This window comes from Mandrillus leucophaeus, unplaced genomic scaffold (assembly GCF_000951045.1).
Source record: "Mandrillus leucophaeus isolate KB7577 unplaced genomic scaffold, Mleu.le_1.0 Scaffold918, whole genome shotgun sequence".
Lineage (NCBI taxonomy): Eukaryota > Metazoa > Chordata > Mammalia > Primates > Cercopithecidae > Mandrillus > Mandrillus leucophaeus.
In genome coordinates this window covers 269,222-286,611 of record NW_012110008.1, presented here as the reverse complement: position 1 = coordinate 286,611, position 17,390 = coordinate 269,222, and the positions used below count along the sequence as shown (strand labels likewise).

Below are 17,390 nucleotides of genomic sequence, written 5' to 3'. Positions count from 1 at the left end.
TCCAGAAATGTAGAGCAGAGGCTGGCATATAATAAGTGATTCAGCAAATGTTTTGTTTCAGCTTCCAAGGTATTGAACTTGGCACTTAGTTTATGGGCAATGTATCCATAGAGATCCAAAAATTCAAAATCATTTCTCCTAAAGGTACAAAGCTGTCACGGATGCCTGTTCTCTTCAGCCAGATATTGACTTATTACCATTTGGAGATCAAACTGAAATTGGAGAGAGGGTGAGCGATAAATAATTTCATTAAGCAATAAACAAAAATCTAGAAAAGTCTTCTGGTTGTTTTTAATCATTAATAGAGAATCATGAAATTTGAGAGCTTAGGAGCTGTATGTTGTCCAGAGTGACAAGTTCCAGGAAACCAAGGACAGGTGTCATTTGATGCCACTCTTTCTTACATATTAATATTTATTGAGTAATCACCGTATACTTAACATGGTACTAGTCACTTAAGAGTTCTCAAGAAAAAGTGAAGCATAGTTCCTGGCTTTGACCAAATGCATTTTTGCTTACGTGGAGCTTGCTGTAATGGGTTTGAAAACTAAGACTACTTTCGATAACTTCTCCCAATCTTGTTAAACATCTGTTTATTCATATTAAAGTGCTCTTTTCTCTTTGTGTAACCATGTTTTGCATTGATGTCATATTATTCAGACAAACTGAGAACTATTTATACCTATAATCGTTAGAACAACAATGTCTACAATGTTTTAATCGTTGTCAGTCCTGGGCACAAACTTTATATGCATTATCTACTTTCACAACAAATTTGTGTTATAGGTGTTATCATTATCTGCATATGAAGTTGCAAAAATCAAGGCTGAGAGAGGTTAAGGAACTTACACAGTTGCCAAGGTAGTAGTGTAGCCAGGATTAGTCTGGCTCTGTGGCCTTTGTTCTTAATGACTGTTCTTTTTTGCTACATACCGCAGTGTGTATTAGAATGAACTTAAGTTCTGGGAGCCTCAGTTTACACATGTGTAAAATTAAAACAATACCTACATCTTGGAATTGCTATGAAGAATAAGAGAAATTTAAAAATGTAAAGCCATTTACACAAGTCTGGTACATACTAAGAGGTCAATTAATACTAATTTTTTAAAAAAAAATGTGTAAGTGGTACTTTATTATGAAAGCATACTCTTGAGGCTAGTATTGTTTCACATAACTCATAATATCAAATTTGGGTTGTATGTTAAGTAAACTACAGACACAACTCAGGAAACAAGAAAAAATCTTGGAATTGCTTGCATTTCCTAGAAAGTGTTTTGGTTATTAATGCTTCTGTACAGCAGAGATCTCCATTAGAGTGAAAGGAGGATTAACCATATCAGCCTGAAGCCATCTTGATTAATTTGAGAATTGTTGGCCAGTAGACAGTTTTCATGTTTTCTTACCAATATTACTACAATTTAATTAACAAGTTACTATCAATTTAAGATTTTTTAAAAGACATTTATATTTTAAGGTCATATTACCAAGAGATCATTTACTAATATAAAAAAATGGGTATTTGGGGGTGTCTCTTCTTTAGGGCATCAACCTGAGTGGGGGACAGAGGCAGAGAATCTGTGTGGCACGCGCGCTGTATCAAAACACCAACATTGTCTTTTTGGTAAGAATATGGCCTTCCCTTTTATTTCTATTTCATTCTTCCATCTGGACAAACGAATCTTTAAAAAGATAAGACAAGGCTGGGCGCGGTGGCTCACGCCTGTAATCCCAGCACTTTGGGAGGCTGAGGGGGGCGGATCACGAAGTCAGGAGGTCGAGACCATCCTGGCTGACACGGTGAAACCCCGTCTCTACTAAAAATACAAACAATTAGCCGAGTGTGGTGGCGGGCACCTGTAGTCCCAGCTACTTGGGAGGCTGAGGCAGGAGAATGGCGTGAACACAGGAAGCAGAGCTTTCAGTGAGCCGAGATCATGCCACTGCACTCCAGCCTGGGCAATAGAGTGAGACTCCCTCTCAAAATGGTTTAATTTGTGAAATCATAAAGTATATAGAGGAAATAAATCCTTGCAGTACAGATCAGTAGATCAGTAGAAGAGCAACATATCTTGAGAGTTGGGAGGATCCAGATTGGTGTCCACAAGACTGAGATGCCCTAGTGGTTGTTTATCTGCGTTTCTTAACCAGGTGAGGATTTGGATAGTATTGGATGAACGAGGCAGGATCATAAGTCCTCTTATTTATATTTGATGGCAAAGAAAAAAAAGCCAGAAAATATACTCTTGGTAGGCATAGGGCTAAGTAAGCCTAGTACCCCATTCCAGTGCTGTGCAACTCGGGCTGTGGATAAGCTCTATCTGTGATACTCCCTACAACTGTAGAAATCTTGGTTCTGCTCTAGACCTGTGGCATAATCTGTAAAGGTAGAATCTAAAATTTATGTCTTTAAAAACTCCATGAATGATTTTCATGATATCCATCTTGGACTAATAATTTATTTCTACCTGTGGATCTAGAAATACAATTTGATGGTTATGTTGATTACAATTTTGCTCTATTTTGGTCTCTCCAGTAGGAGGGACCTAAAATAGCTTACAAGTAGACAACGGGGAGATGCTGGCAGAGTATGTAAATGCATCCCTGCCTTCTCCTTCTGCACAATTATTAACCACTTATAAATCCGGTTCCCAGAACATGTTTAGAGTCTTCACTCCATCTAATCTCTAGAGCCTCTTCAAAAAGTAAGTTGGTTTTGGAGTTTTCTACTGAATTTGGATCTGTTATTGGGGATGGTAGAAGAATTTGGACATACTAAGTCATCTGCCTAAGAATACCTGTCTCCAAAGTTATTCCCCCAAAAAACCTCAAAACACCATGAAAGTCATTGCAGGATCTAACAATAGCCTATGTAATTGTACTTTTTTGGTTTTCTTTTTTTTTGGAGACGGACTCTTCCTCTGTCGCCCAGGCTGGACTGCAGTGGCACCATCTCAGCTCACTGCAACCTCCACCTTGCAAGTTCAAGTAATTCTCCCACCTTAGCCTCCTGAGTAGCTGGGATTACAGGTGCATGTCACCACACTTGGCTATTTTTTTTTAATTTTTAGTAGAGACGGGGTTTCACCATGTTGGTCAGGCTGGTCTCGAACTCCTGACCCCAAGTGATCTGCCCGCCTTGGCCTCCCAAAGTGCTGGTATTGCAGGTGTGAGCCACCACGCCCAGCCGTAAATACTTTTTACAATAATGGATGGATCCACAACTAGAAATGACTTCTTGAACCTTGGGATCAATTACTGACTGAGCCTGAGGGACTGCCTTGGAAATCTGAAAGGGACTGAGGTCCCCTGGGTGTAGCTTTCTTCCTCAGTTCATTTTACTGCCTGCTGCGATTCAATGACTCCAACTTACTTCAATTCTAGAATCATGGAAATCAAAGAAGTTGTAGGGCTAAATTATTGTCAATTCCTACCCTTTCATTGCAGGATGACTTTTAGCATCAACTCTAACAGCTTCTTGATGACTCTCCCTGAAGATACATTGCTTACCTTTAAGGCAGCTTTTCCTGGTTGGACAATATATAAATTTTCTGTTACTGCTATAAAATATTGCCATAATTGGTGACTTAATCCCTTCTGAGGAAGGGAACAGTCAATATCCTTGCTTTTTCCAGCATTTACAAGCTGCCTACATTCTTTGTCTCATGCCTGCCTTCCTCCACCTTTGAAGCCAGTAACATGATGTCTCTCTGACTATTTTTACATAGTCACGTCTTCCTCTCTTCACAGCGGGGAGAGCTTTCTGCTTTTAAGGATGCATATAGTTAGTTTAAGCCTGTCTGGATAATCTCCTCATCTCAAGGTCTCTAGTCTTAATTACATCTGCAAAATCCTGCTGGACATATAAGGTAACACAGCCACAGGTTCTGGGGATTAGGACCTGGGCATCTTTGGGGTCCATTATTCTTCCTACTACAGACAGCTCTCATTTTTGGAAAGTTATTATGGTATTGAGATCTGCTTCTGAGTACTGTCTGTTCAGCCTGCACTCTACTTCTGCAGCAAAATATATATATTTTATATATATAATATATATTATATATATTTTAATATATATATAAAATATATATATTTTAACATTCTAATATTAGTGTCATAACTTGTCTAAATTTACATTTCTCTAGGCCAAGCAAGCATAGTATTTTCAATTCTTTCACAAATAACATATTTTTGTTTTGTTTTGTTTTGTTTTGTTTTGTTTTTTTGAGGCGGAGTCTGGCTTTCTTAATCCCTGATGTATAGTGTTTATAAGTGTCCCTTTGAAAAAATCTGTGCTAGATGCACACTGATCAGCTTAGATAGCCTTAAAACCATTGGATCTTACGATCTTGGTCTTATTACTCCATTGCAACCTACTGAAAAACATTTTAGCGGCAATGGAATACTGTTGATGTGTTTTAAAAATTTCTCAAAAATAATAATATCTCACACTTCCATTGTTTAAAAATTCACAAGGTACAGTATTATCCCATTTGATTCCCATCACAGTGCTGAGAGAGGGTAGATGGTATCCTCAAGCTAAATGCGGAAACTTATCCAAGGACTGATGGCTAGTGAATTACAGAGTTTGGGCTAGAAATGCATGTCTTTTGAGATTGGCTTTCTAATCAGCAAAGATTCTCTGGTATTTTCTGAAATTATTGCTGTATTTTCCTTTTCTCTCCTTTTTTTTTTTTTACCCTTTCTTCTTTACTCGCTCACTCCCTGTTATCCTTTCTTTATTCCTCCCTCCCTTTCTTCTTTCCTCCTTTCTATCTATTAATATTCAGTGAATATCCCCAATGCCATCTGTTGTGCTGGCTAAAGAAAATAGAATTGAGAAAAAGGCATTACTTATATCGTTAAGAATTTTACTTGTACATGTCACTTGAATAGTTTCACATTTTGCTGTAAATAAACTTTTATCATGTTAGCCTTGACGCAGCATACAAGTTAGATGAAAATGTCTTAATTATGTATCAAAAATATTATTTTTGGAAACTTCATTGTGCAAGTGTGCTGTATCAATGAATATATTAAATTATTTCCAAAAATACATCCGTACAAAGAATATACTATTTAAGCACATTTATTGAATATAAAAGAGAATGTATTAATGAAAACTGTACATATGTATATTAGAATAAATAATATAAGCTTGAGAACAAAGAATTGACCATTCATTGAATTGGCCATTTGGCAAATTATCTTGCTTTCTTTAAAGGAAGTATTTCCCCATAATCTTATTTTATACATTGAATCTGGAGACGTGATTCTCAAGCCATTAAGCCTCAACTTTTGTTAAGTTGTATAAAAGGTTGTATTTGACAGAAAACACTATGAATCCCCACCATGTGGGGCATGACATATAAATGATATGGCATATAAATGATAGTTCTGTGACCTAGGCATGATTCTAAGTACTTTATACACATTAGCTCACTTAATTCTCATAATAACTCTCTTAGGTTTGACGTTGTTGTTGTTATTACTATTGTTATTGTTACTACTGCTATTCACAGATGAACGTACTGAGGCTTTGGGGGATAACTTATCCAACATCACACAGATAGTAACAGTGAAGCAGGGATAGAAAGTCAGGTGGCCGGATTCCAGAGCTTGTGTTCTCAGTCACCACACTCTTCCTTATTAAGAGATGCTTGGAAGACGCTAAGCTCTCACTGTGATACATTGAAGGGGTAAGCACAATATTAATCCACCATGGCTTTATTTATAAGAAAATAATAATAAAACAACACTTTTGAAATGATTTACAGACTTTTACTACATTATTTTGTTGCATCTTTGCAGCAATCCAAGGTGCTTTCTGTCAGGCCTCTTTATTATCCCCATTTTACAAAAGAAGTGACTGAGTTTGAAACATTGGCCAGCCTCCAAGAGTGGTCATAACTACAATGTGGACCTTTTAATTTAGAGATAATATACTTTCAATTATGCCCTACTAACTTCTAATATGTAAAATCAGAATTTAGGCTAGGTGCGGTGGCTCATGCCTGTAATCCTAGCACTTTGGGAGGCTGAGGCAGGCAGATCAGTTGAGATCAGGAGTTCGAAACCAGCCTGGCCAACATGATGAAACCCCATCTCTACTAAAAATACAAAAAAATTAGCCAGGCATGGTGGCATGTTCCTGTAATCCCAGTAAGTTGGGAAACTGAGGCAGTTTCCCTCTGTTTCCCAACTTACTGGGAAGCATTGCTTGAACCCAGGAGGCAGAGGTTGCAGTGAGCCAAGATAATGCCATTGCACTCCAACCTGGGTGACAGAGCGAGACTCCGTCTCAAAATAAATAAATAAATAAATAAATAAATAAATCAGAATTTTGTGGACAGTCACATTGCGTTATTACAAAAATTTATTTTTAATTCATGTCTTATTTTTACTGTGAAAAATTCCCAGGAAGAATCATTTGGGATAGTTTGGTCTACATCACAGATTATTCTTGGAGTTTTAATGGAATCAGAAGCAGAAAGTTATTTCAAAGGCAATCAGATTCCTCCTGTGAAAATCATCTGCTTTCCTAAAACCAATAATTTGCTGATATCAAGATTTGCTAAATCTTGATAATTATATCCTTGCTGCATTGTTGGTGATGGAAATGGAGACACTTTTGTCAGTGTAATCTTGATATTTTTCCATTGCTGTGGAGATATCACTTTCTATTGGTACTTTGACTTTCATTTTTAAGTAATTGCAAAGTTACATTATAACACCTATGTTTAAAAATTTTTATGTATTAGTGGTAGAATTTTCTATCAGTTATCAAAATCTAATAATTTTAAAATTCAAGTAAGAATATTTTTTTCTTGTTATTAAAGGAGCTAAATGACAAATAAGGAGCTAGTGTCTGTGATGATTTTGAAAAGCAACTCACTGGGCAGTTGAAAGCCAGTTCCTATACAAAGTACTTATTGTAACATTTCAGAAATAATTGATGTACATTAAGATGATCCAGAGGGTCTGAAAGATTTGAAATATTTCCCATGTCATCCAAAGAAATTTCAGGACAATCAAGATAATTGTGTTTTTTCTATAAAAGTCATTTGAGGACACTGATTATATCACCCATTTATTCACAATTATAATATCCAGCAGACTGATTTTTTAAAGGCTCTTATAATTCTTAATCACCCTTTAACTATCAAAATGCTTTGTTAATATTTCTTTTGTATGAGGCTTCTCCTAAATCCTTTAATAAGGTCACATTGCTTATAGTTTCTAGCTATACAGACAAATTGATGGAAAGTTGAAAAATTACTGAGCTAATCATATGACAACCTATCATGATTATACATAAATGTATTCTAACTTCCAAACTTCAGTTTCTATCTAAATAGAAATTACTTTGTTTTTCATTATTCAGATTATTAAGCAATGCGATCTATCTGTAGAGAGACTGTGATTGTGCTCAATTGAAAATTTTGCAGGATTGTAATTTCTAAATATCTCAACATGTAGCCTGCGGGTAGTAGCATGAGAAACCAGCTACTTCTTTCTTGGGCCCATAAGAGAAAGGAGAAGTTTATTTGCATATTACATATTGGAGAAGCAACAAAGAAAGAAGGGTAATGAAGAAGACATTTATGAACTTTTTTTCCCACTGTTCTGATAACTCTTCCCAGTTCTTTACCTGAAACCTCCACCATTCTTTACTGCTTTATCCCTTCAGTGCTCCCTCAGTTTCCTTCATTCCTTGCCATCCCTGGTCCTTATAAGGGGTGATTATATTTCTGTTGCAGCCTCCTCCCTTCAGGTCACTTTGCTTTCTAATTCATAGTTTTGAGGATACATTCCAGTTTTCTTCAGTTGTTTCTAGCTGTCCTCTTTTAAAGATCCAAAAAGGTGAAACATGTAGTTTGATGCTCTATATAACATTTTAGGAATGAACTATATATGAAAATAATTTATAGTGATATCATCAACAAAAAAAGAAAATTAATGTAATTTCTTAAATTATTTTCTAAATATCTAATCACTTGGTGGATGAAAACATTCTCCCTAGAACAATTGTCGTCAGGTAAGTGTTAGGCATGCTATTCTTATATATAATAATAATAGCTAACAATGTCAATTATATACCCAGTACCATACTAAGCATTTCGTGTATATTACCTCATTTAATTCTGAAAATATCCCCATTAAGTAAGCCCTGTTGTGATCCAGTTAACATTTTCTTTTTTCTTTCTTTTGAGACAGAGTCTCGTTCTGTCACCAGGCTGGAGTGCAGTGGCGCAATCTCGGCTCACTGCAACCTCTTTCTCCTGAGTTCAGTGGATTCTCCGGTCTCAACCTCCCAAGTAGCTGGGATTACAAGCCCACGCCACCATGCCCGGCTAATTTTTGTGTTTTTAGTGGAGACAGGGCTTCACCATGTTGGCCGGGCTGTTCTCAAACTCCGGACCTCAGGTGATCTGCCTGCCTTCGCCTCCCAAAGTGCTGGGATTAGAGGCATGAGCCACTGTGCCCAGCCCAATTAACATTTTCTATACCTATTTTTATTATCTAGAATTCAAGTACTATTATCTTTTCATTCTTTGTTTTGCTCTATTATTATAGATTGCTGAGTAATACAGTTTTTAACTTGCAGATTCAATAAGAATTCAAAACATTTTGAATAGTGTTATTTACTTTTAAAATAATTATACAAAGTCTGTTTTGCTTTTCACCTGCAGGCACTTCTAACTTTATTTCATTGTTGGTTTGTTTTTCTCCTGCCTCTTTTTTGTTTTATTTTAATTTTTATTTTAGGTTGAGAGGTACATGTGCAGGTTTGATATACAAACTGTGTGTATGGGGGTTTGGTGTACCGATTATTTTGTCACCCAGGTAATAAGCATGGTACCTGACAGGTAGTTTTTCGTTATCTTTTTTTAAATAAATAAGATCCGGGGGGTGATTTGCCCTTAGTTATTTGTATTACTACTTTCGAGAGGAATTGAGTTATGTAAAAAGTATAGAAAACGTCCACCTTTCCTTCATTTTACTGGTTGCAGGATGATCCATTCTCAGCCCTGGACATTCACTTGAGTGATCACCTAATGCAGGAGGGAATTTTGAAATTCCTGCAAGATGACAAAAGGACACTCGTTCTTGTGACTCACAAATTACAGTATCTGACGCACGCTGACTGGGTAAGAGTTTAGAAGAGAATTTTGCTCATTTTTATATTATAGTCATATAAATGAATAGAGAGAGTAAAAAATGCTTTCTGAAATAAAAGTAATTAAATCATTTTGCCAATCAAGGCTTTTTGTCACATTTCTGGGAATATCCGCTTTCCTTAGATCATAGCCATGAAAGATGGAAGTGTCCTAAGAGAAGGAACTTTGAAGGACATTCAAACCAAAGATGTTGAGCTTTATGAACACTGGAAAACACTTATGAATCGGCAAGATCAAGAATTAGAAAAGGTAAGTGCTCATAGTTCAGAAGAGTTCAGAGTCCAATTCAGAAGAGTTAGAAATTTACTAAGCATGACTAAGAATGCTGTTTTTAAAATTACCATTTAATGCTTGGTAATATACTGGTCTTTATCTGAAATCCAAAGCAATTGTATCTTTACATATTATTGATGAACAGGCTACTTTGAACCTATGAAATTCTAATGCTATCTTTGGATGAGGCGCTGTCAGGTTTTGAGAGAGTGTTTGAATTTCAACTATAGTGCAATTATATGTGTGTTTAAAACTTAGACAAACTACTTACTGAAGCACGGCATTTCCTTATTTTTGCTTCTTTTTATCTCATTTTTCTCATCTGTAAAATTAGAACTATTTTCACTAACCACTTACAAATAGAGGGTCATGGGAAAGTCAAAAGCCAAGGTGATCTGGAAGGAAGAGCTCTGAGTAGTGGGCAAAGTTGTAAGGCATGTCTGGGATAAGGCTTCTGGGGTGAAAGAAGGTAATCAGAAGGAAATAAAAATAAAATTTGACATTTGTATGTTTTTTTTAAAGTCCAGAAGCCCTTTTTACATGATCTGTTTTAATTCTCACCAACTCCTGACAAATAAGCAAAGAAAATATTACCTTACTTAGACAGATGAGAAAGCTGAGGCTCAGAGAAGTTAAGTAACTTGCCTAAAGTTGTACAGCGTATATAATAAGTGGTACCAATGGGATTTAAACATAAGTGTGTATCCGGTGTAATTGCACCATAATGTTATGGATGATGTAAGTATAACATGGAATGAGGTGATCACAGAGTTGGATACCAGATTGAGTACAACAAAAGAGGAAACACTTTTGATCAACAAGTGAAATTGTAAATTAAATTTGCAAATTTTTGAAATGTTTTGCTCTTGATTTGGGAGTACAAAGTGTCCAGCACTTAGTATTCTTAGCCAGGAATGAGCATTTACAAAATGAAATATTTGTACCAGTGAATTTCTTTAAAATATTAGGAAATTTAAACATACTATTTTAGAAAAGAAAATAAAGGATCTGTCTCCATAGAGTGAGGAAGATACAAAGTCAGATAAATCCTAGAATTTCTCTACCTTCTTTGGATTTGCTAAAGCTCTCAAAAGCAAACCACACAAAGAAGAAAAGATATATGCAAAAATATAAAGGCAGAACAGGACAAATCACAGAATCATTGAAATGAGGATGTTTGGGGGGGGAAAAAAAGCAATAAACCAACAAAAACCTCCAAAACATTATGAGGTACAGTCGACAAGTGCCCGCTTAGCAATTGTGCTATGGGAAGCTTAATTCTAAACGTACCGGGGATAACTCCAAATGACATTTTTTTCAGCGATCTAAATGCCAGGGACAAAAGAAGATGACGTAAACTTAAGGAGTGGGACAATTTATGGTTTACTTTGGAAAGAACAGCTGGAAAATAAAGAGAGCTGTTGGCTCAATATTATAGTAATACTGTTAAGCAAGCCAGGAAGAAAGTCCATTAAGTTGTATTTAGAAATGAAGTGATCACTTGAGATAGCATAGCTGTATAATTAAAGACACATTACAGGGTTATGTATGAACTGAAGGAGGTAAGGAGCAAGTTAGGGTATGGACAGGGTAAATCCAGTTACGAGGTAGAATGGCAGCCCGTAGAAGCCGGAATGAATCACGCACCTGCCCAGAATCCTTATCTCAGGATGGAGGGAGATTACTGCCACATAGCAAAAGGCAGGCACCTGAATTCATCTGCAACCAGAGAGAATCACACTGCGAACAAGACCACTACAATACCTTGGGGAAGTTTTTGTACAAACAGCTTTCTGTTTAGTTGTTATAGGACAGGACAGGGTGTTTTCTATCAACCTGGGCCAATTTTGCCTCCTAGAGGACATTTGGCAATATTTGGAGACATTTTTGGTTGTCACAACTTGGGGGAGTAAGGGGGAAGGGGGCGGGGATGCTATTAGCATCTAGTGTGCTCAACATTCTGCAATGCTCAGGGCAGACCCCTCAACAATGAGTTGTCCAGCTCAAGCAAGTGGAGAAGGAAGGTGAAACCGAAGGATGCACAAAATTTCCTAGTGCAGTGCTTGAAAAAGAGCTGTCAGTTTAAGGATTAAGGGGTAAACGGGAAAGAATATAACGAAAAGATAATAATGAAAACTACAAAGGAGAGGAAGTTAACACTTTTAGCTGATTTAAATATAGCTTAAATGACATGAACCATTATCTTCTTAATGCTGTTAAGCAGAATAAACTGGTATTATTTAACACTCCTTTAACACTCCTCACTTTCCTCTCTACTGTCCTCACCTGGCCTGGCCCAGTGAATATTTAGTGGATAGATGAAACTAAATTTTTATTTACTTAGTCCAAGTATCAACACTATTTAAAACATTTAACCTGGCTGGGCACGGTGGCTCATACCTGTAATCCCAGCACTTTGGGAAGCCGAGGCGGGAGGATCACGAGGTCAGGAAATCAAGACCATCCTGGCTAACACAGTGAAACCCCGTCTCTACTAAAAATACAAAAAATTAGCCGGGCGTGGTGGCGGATGCCTGTAGTCCCAGCTACTTGGGATGGCGGGCGCCTGTAGTCCCAGCTACTCGGGAGGCTGAGGCAGGAGAATGGCGTTAAGTAAACCCGGGAGGCGGAGCTTGCAGTGAGCCTAGATTGCGCCACTACACTCTAGCCTGGGCGACAGAGCGCGACTCCGTTTCAAAAAAGAAAACAAAAACAAAAACAAACAAACAAAGCAAAAAACAAACCAAAACAAAAACAAAAAAAATTTAACCTATAATGAGCTTAATATGAACATTTACTCTTAGGAAAAAATGCTTTAAAGTTTGTTTGGGCTTTTCGTCTGTTTGTTTATTTGTTTTTTTAATGTCTCCAAGATCTTAAACCTTTTGGTCACAGCATGGGGAATCGAACTGGAATCAAATCTACTTTTCAATATGAAGGTTTATTTTGTTTCATTATATGATATGCACAAGTCAGGGATCCTCTTTAATTTTGTGTTTAATTTAGCTTCATTTATAAATGTTGGTCTTCGTATCATTATGCAAAATTTAAAACTGGGGTCAAACTGTCTCTTTAAAAATGGGATTCTGGAGACATTTTTGTTTTCACTCTTTTAACCAAAAATCTGAAGTAGTAGAACCCTCTAGAATAGCAAGTTTCCTAAATTAGACATGTTGTATGAGGCCAAAAAAAAATCAACCAAGGTCATTACCTAGCAAATGATCACAAAAGATTTATTGGTTTATTGATGTAACAGCAAAACTGCGTAATTTTTTTTTCTTTGTGTTGGCATATACAGGAAGCTCCCAATTTACCATAGATTCCAAAAGTTTATGGGTTAGTTGTTTGGAATTCAGAATGCATTTCCCCACAGAAAAGGGGAAATGGTTGGTTTTCCAGAATAGCCGGTAGAACCTGATTTAACCCACAATGTAACTGAACTGGTACTACTACCGCAGTCCTGAGGTCGGGGGAGCTGGTGTGTTGGAAGCCAGGGCATGGAGAAAATGAAATGATTCTCCCCTTCTTAACTACGGGATAAAGTTCACAGCAATTCTTTAAAATCTGCAAAGTTTGTTTTTGGCACATTTCCCTTCTCTTTCTGCATATTTTCTCCTCCTAGACCTTTCTCTTACACTGCTAGGCACCTAGAATCCTCATTGCCTATATTCTTCAAATTTCTCTACCTTCTTTCAGATCCTATTGAATTCCTATTCTTTTGTGCAGCTCCCTTAGTAAGATGCTAAAGAAACTCATTCTGATTTAATAATTCACAATAGTGGATGGCTGACAGCAGTTTAACCAACTTGGAACCATGTAGTCTTTTGAAGGAAGATATGTATTAACATGAATGAATCCTTAGTTAGAAAAATTACAAGGATAGTCCGAAGGTGATGTAAAAATAAGTAGCAGTGGTAGAACTATGCTTTAGGGCTCAGGGAGATACCACCCTGCTTCTGGAGTCAGTTGCATCTCATTCTTGCTTTTCCTGGCCTCGTGTGCTGCCCCACAGCCTTGGGCACTGCAGCACTTCCTGCAAGTCTAAGGCTCTGCCCCCACAGCTGCTTCTGTAACAGGAGTTGTGGATCTCCAGAGTGAGCACAGAACCCCTGAGACTGGTAAAGGTAACTAACCATTTACACATGTGAGTCATTCATTGATGAGTCACAACCTACTGGTGTTAGCTCCTTGCATGATAGTATAATGTTTACTGTAGGATATGGAAGCTGATCAAACTACTTTAGAGAGGAAAACTCTCCGAAGGGCCATGTATTCAAGAGAAGCCAAAGCCCAAATGGAGGACGAAGATGAAGGTAGATCTTTTTACTTTTATCTGGAACATTCTAACGGGGTAACAGTATGTGAGCATTTTTTAATGTGTGAGTGTCTCCATGAGGAATAATAAGCCCGTTTGCAAGGGAAAAAGTTAAATCAAATAATACCGAAAATGGAAACAATAGGAGTCAAGGAAAGGTGGATGTAATCCATCAACAGTCATCTTGAGGGGCTCCACAGAATGTGTCTTACTACAGTTGTTATGTCTGAGAAAGACTTGAAAGGAAATGGCAGTGGATTGTAAATAGATCTAGACGTTTGTTCAGAAAAATTGAAATTGTCTAGTATGATGACCAAATCTACTTAAGAAAATTTTAATCCTTCAGAAATAAGTAATAAAGGGGAAATATGGCATTTTGAAGTAGCTATATTTGATTCATTCAGTTCATCTTCGTGAGGTTTTCATGACAATATAGCCATGAAGGATAACAAAATTAGAATGCCATTTGTTATGTTTCAGTTTTCTGGATCTGATAAGGTACACTGGGGAAAAAAGATTGACTGGAAATGTGAGGAATGAGATGAAATAATTACACTGCTTTGACATTCATTGCCAAGAACGTTGTGAGATAAACCACCTTTTAAGTCAATAGAATAAATGCATTATGCCCCATTTCCCTTTGTAATTTTTGCTTATGCCTGCATTTCTACCAACCAATTAAAAAAACGGAGAAAATGTTCATTTCAAGCCAAATAGCACCAAAATGTGCTACTTTTGTATTTCTGTGTTTCAACAAATATTCATTGAGTGAATGAATTAATGAATGAAGGCTAAATTTACTTTCAATTTCTATGATTAAAAATGTTCTTAAAGAATTTTTGGTGCTGTAAACAGACATCAGCTTCTAGAATTCTAAACAAATTATTTCTAATGTGCTACAAGAGTGGAGTTGTACCCAATTACTCTGTTCAGTGTTTCAGTGGGGATGCTAACTGTGCCCTTGGCTTGCTGTGTTAATGCACACCCTCAGGTATAAAATAAGGTAATAGCGCTTTGCTTATACGGTAAAGGAAGTAATGTATGTGGAAGAGCCAATTACGGTACATCTTACTTATTAGTTTCTTGCTCTAGGTCCTATCAGAATGCTCAAGCCAACAGTAGGGGAAGAAAAGAAGTAGAGGATACTTTCTTTCTCTTAAGAGACTTGGAGTTGCACATATTGTTTCTGCTTGATTACTATTGACTCGGTCATTGGTTGGAAAGATTAAATACTAGGAATGTGAGGAAATGCTGTCTTTAGCTGGGCAGCCATGGGTAACTTTAAATTTCAATCAATATAGAAGCAAAGAATGGGTATTGGGGAGACAGGAAGCAAAGTGTAAGTGTCCACCTCTTTGATCATGCAAATTTCTAGTCTGTTCTTCTCACACAAAGGACACACCCTGCCAAAGGGGAGACCATCTGAGACATAGTCATTTACTGCATCCAGCTCAAATATCAGGATCTTTGGTGATGCTCAGTCTCCTCATCATAAACATATTTGGATCTCTGTGGTCTAATAACCTAAAAAGTAAAGACAAGTCCTTCCTCCCCACAACGTGACATGTATATGGTATAGCAGTGAAGTACATACGGGATAACTTTAATGAATAAAGTTCCTCTGGAAAAGCAAAGGATGGGAAGCACAGTCACTGGACCATAGAAATCATTACATTTTGATTGTCGGGAAATGCAAAACCTGCTTTAGCAGTGGAGTCATCCTTAAGGAAACCCATCTTGGAGTTTCTAGATGGTTTAAACATCTGAGAGGAATTCCCAGACCATTATCCTTTGTGTTCCCTGGCTTTGCCCACTGTAAGGTTCCTCCCTGGGGCCATAAAGTAGGCATGGAGTGTGCCCTCTTGTGCTATGCACAGATTTCAGAGCCTATTCCCTCCTGGTGCAGCTTTATAAATTCAGAAATTTGCAGGTCAAAATATTGTAGATGTTTGTAAGCCAGGTATGTGGTTTTTGTTGGCAACACAATTCCTTCAATAACTTAGTAAGTTTCTTCCAATTTGATGTGCAGTATATCAGCAAATAGTCTCATCCAGACATAGATTTTATGTTTGTTACTCATTCATTCACTCATTTTTCACCTATTTTCAGAAAGAAATGAGGTTTGCCCTGCTAAAAGCATTTAAAACTTCATTACTAATGCTTACATTTTTATAAATGTATAATGCCTACATTTTTATAAATGTATGGAAAAGTTCCCTTTCCAGAGGAACTTTATTCATTAAAGTTATCCTGTATGTACTTCACTGCTATACTATATACATATCAGGTTATGGGGAGGAAGGGCTTGTCTTTACTTTTTAGGTTATTAGACCACAGGGATCCAAATATGTTTATGCATGAATGTTTATATACTATTTGTGGAGCAATAAAAATTATATCCATCTGGTGCCCATCTGAAGCTTAAACAAAAGTTTTTGTATGTAGAGGAAGAAGAGGAGGAAGATGAGGATGATAACATGTCCACCGTAATGAGGCTCAGGACTAAAATGCCATGGAAAACCTGCTGGCGCTACCTGACATCTGGAGGATTCTTCCTGCTCATCCTGATGATTTTCTCTAAGCTTTTGAAGCATTCAGTCATTGTAGCTATAGACTATTGGCTGGCCACATGGACATCGGAGTACAGTATAAACAATACTGGAAAAGCTGATCAGGTACAATTAGTTTGGTTTTGTTTTTAAATCATCAAGGAAATATTGAGATTAACAGTGATACCTTCTTATCTAGTTAGATGCTTATATCCCAAATGCCATAGGACTTCTGTGATAATTTAATAAGTTAATACTTACAACAGGACCTGAAATAGAACAAACTATCAAACATGTTAAAACAGAAGGTATTATTAATACTTTTAAAGTTTATCATATGAAATATTTAAATATAATGCTTAGACTTATATTCAAGGGAGTTATATGCCTATATTTTTATGTATTTTATACATATATACGCACAAACCTAGGACCTTTTTGTATTTGTTCTTATGGTATTTGATGTTAACTACCTACATCAGTGCATTAGCCGGTCATTTTGAGACTAGGAATGAGAAAAGTGAGCTCTACAACATAGAAAGCCAAGAATATGCCCCAAACCTGAAAACAAACTCTTTCTCTTCATCTGCTTTTAAGCAAGCCCTGAAAGAGAGTGAAAGGAGCAGGTGGAGGGACACTACCCTGGGCCTCAAAAAATTGCATTCCTTCAACCGTCTAAATGCATGCAAAATGATGAAGTCAACAATCTTGTCTGATATTGACATTTGGTTTTCTAGTAAGAAAGAACTCCAGGCCGGGCACAGTGGCTCATGCCTGCAATCCCAGCACTTTGGGAGGCGAAGGTGGGCAGATCACCTGAGGCTGGGAATTCGAGACCAGCCTGACCAACATGGAGAAACCCTGTCTCTACTGAAAATATAAAATTAGCCGGGTATAGTGGCGCATGCCTGTAATCCCAGCTACCAGGGAAGCTGTGGCAGGAGAATCGCTTGAACCCAGGAGGTGGAGGTTGCGGTGAGCCGAGATCATGCCATTGCACTCCAGCCTGGGCAACAAGAGCAAAACTCCATAAAAAAAAAGAAAAAGGAAGAAAGAAAGAAGGAAGGAAGGAAG

At 37.2% G+C, this 17,390-nt stretch overlaps 1 protein-coding gene across 1 annotated transcript in view; it reads left to right on the top strand.

Annotated features, from left to right (window-relative positions):
- The window catches only part of ABCC9 (ATP-binding cassette, sub-family C (CFTR/MRP), member 9), a 145,992-nt gene that overhangs the window by 82,056 nt on the left and 46,546 nt on the right, over positions 1 to 17,390 (top strand). The window contains exons 22-27 of the mRNA XM_011969874.1: positions 145 to 229; positions 1,541 to 1,621; positions 9,012 to 9,149; positions 9,303 to 9,428; positions 13,669 to 13,765; positions 16,213 to 16,442. Coding sequence (XP_011825264.1) covers positions 145 to 229; positions 1,541 to 1,621; positions 9,012 to 9,149; positions 9,303 to 9,428; positions 13,669 to 13,765; positions 16,213 to 16,442 — 757 coding nt within the window. The remainder of the gene's footprint in view (positions 1 to 144; positions 230 to 1,540; positions 1,622 to 9,011; positions 9,150 to 9,302; positions 9,429 to 13,668; positions 13,766 to 16,212; positions 16,443 to 17,390) is intronic.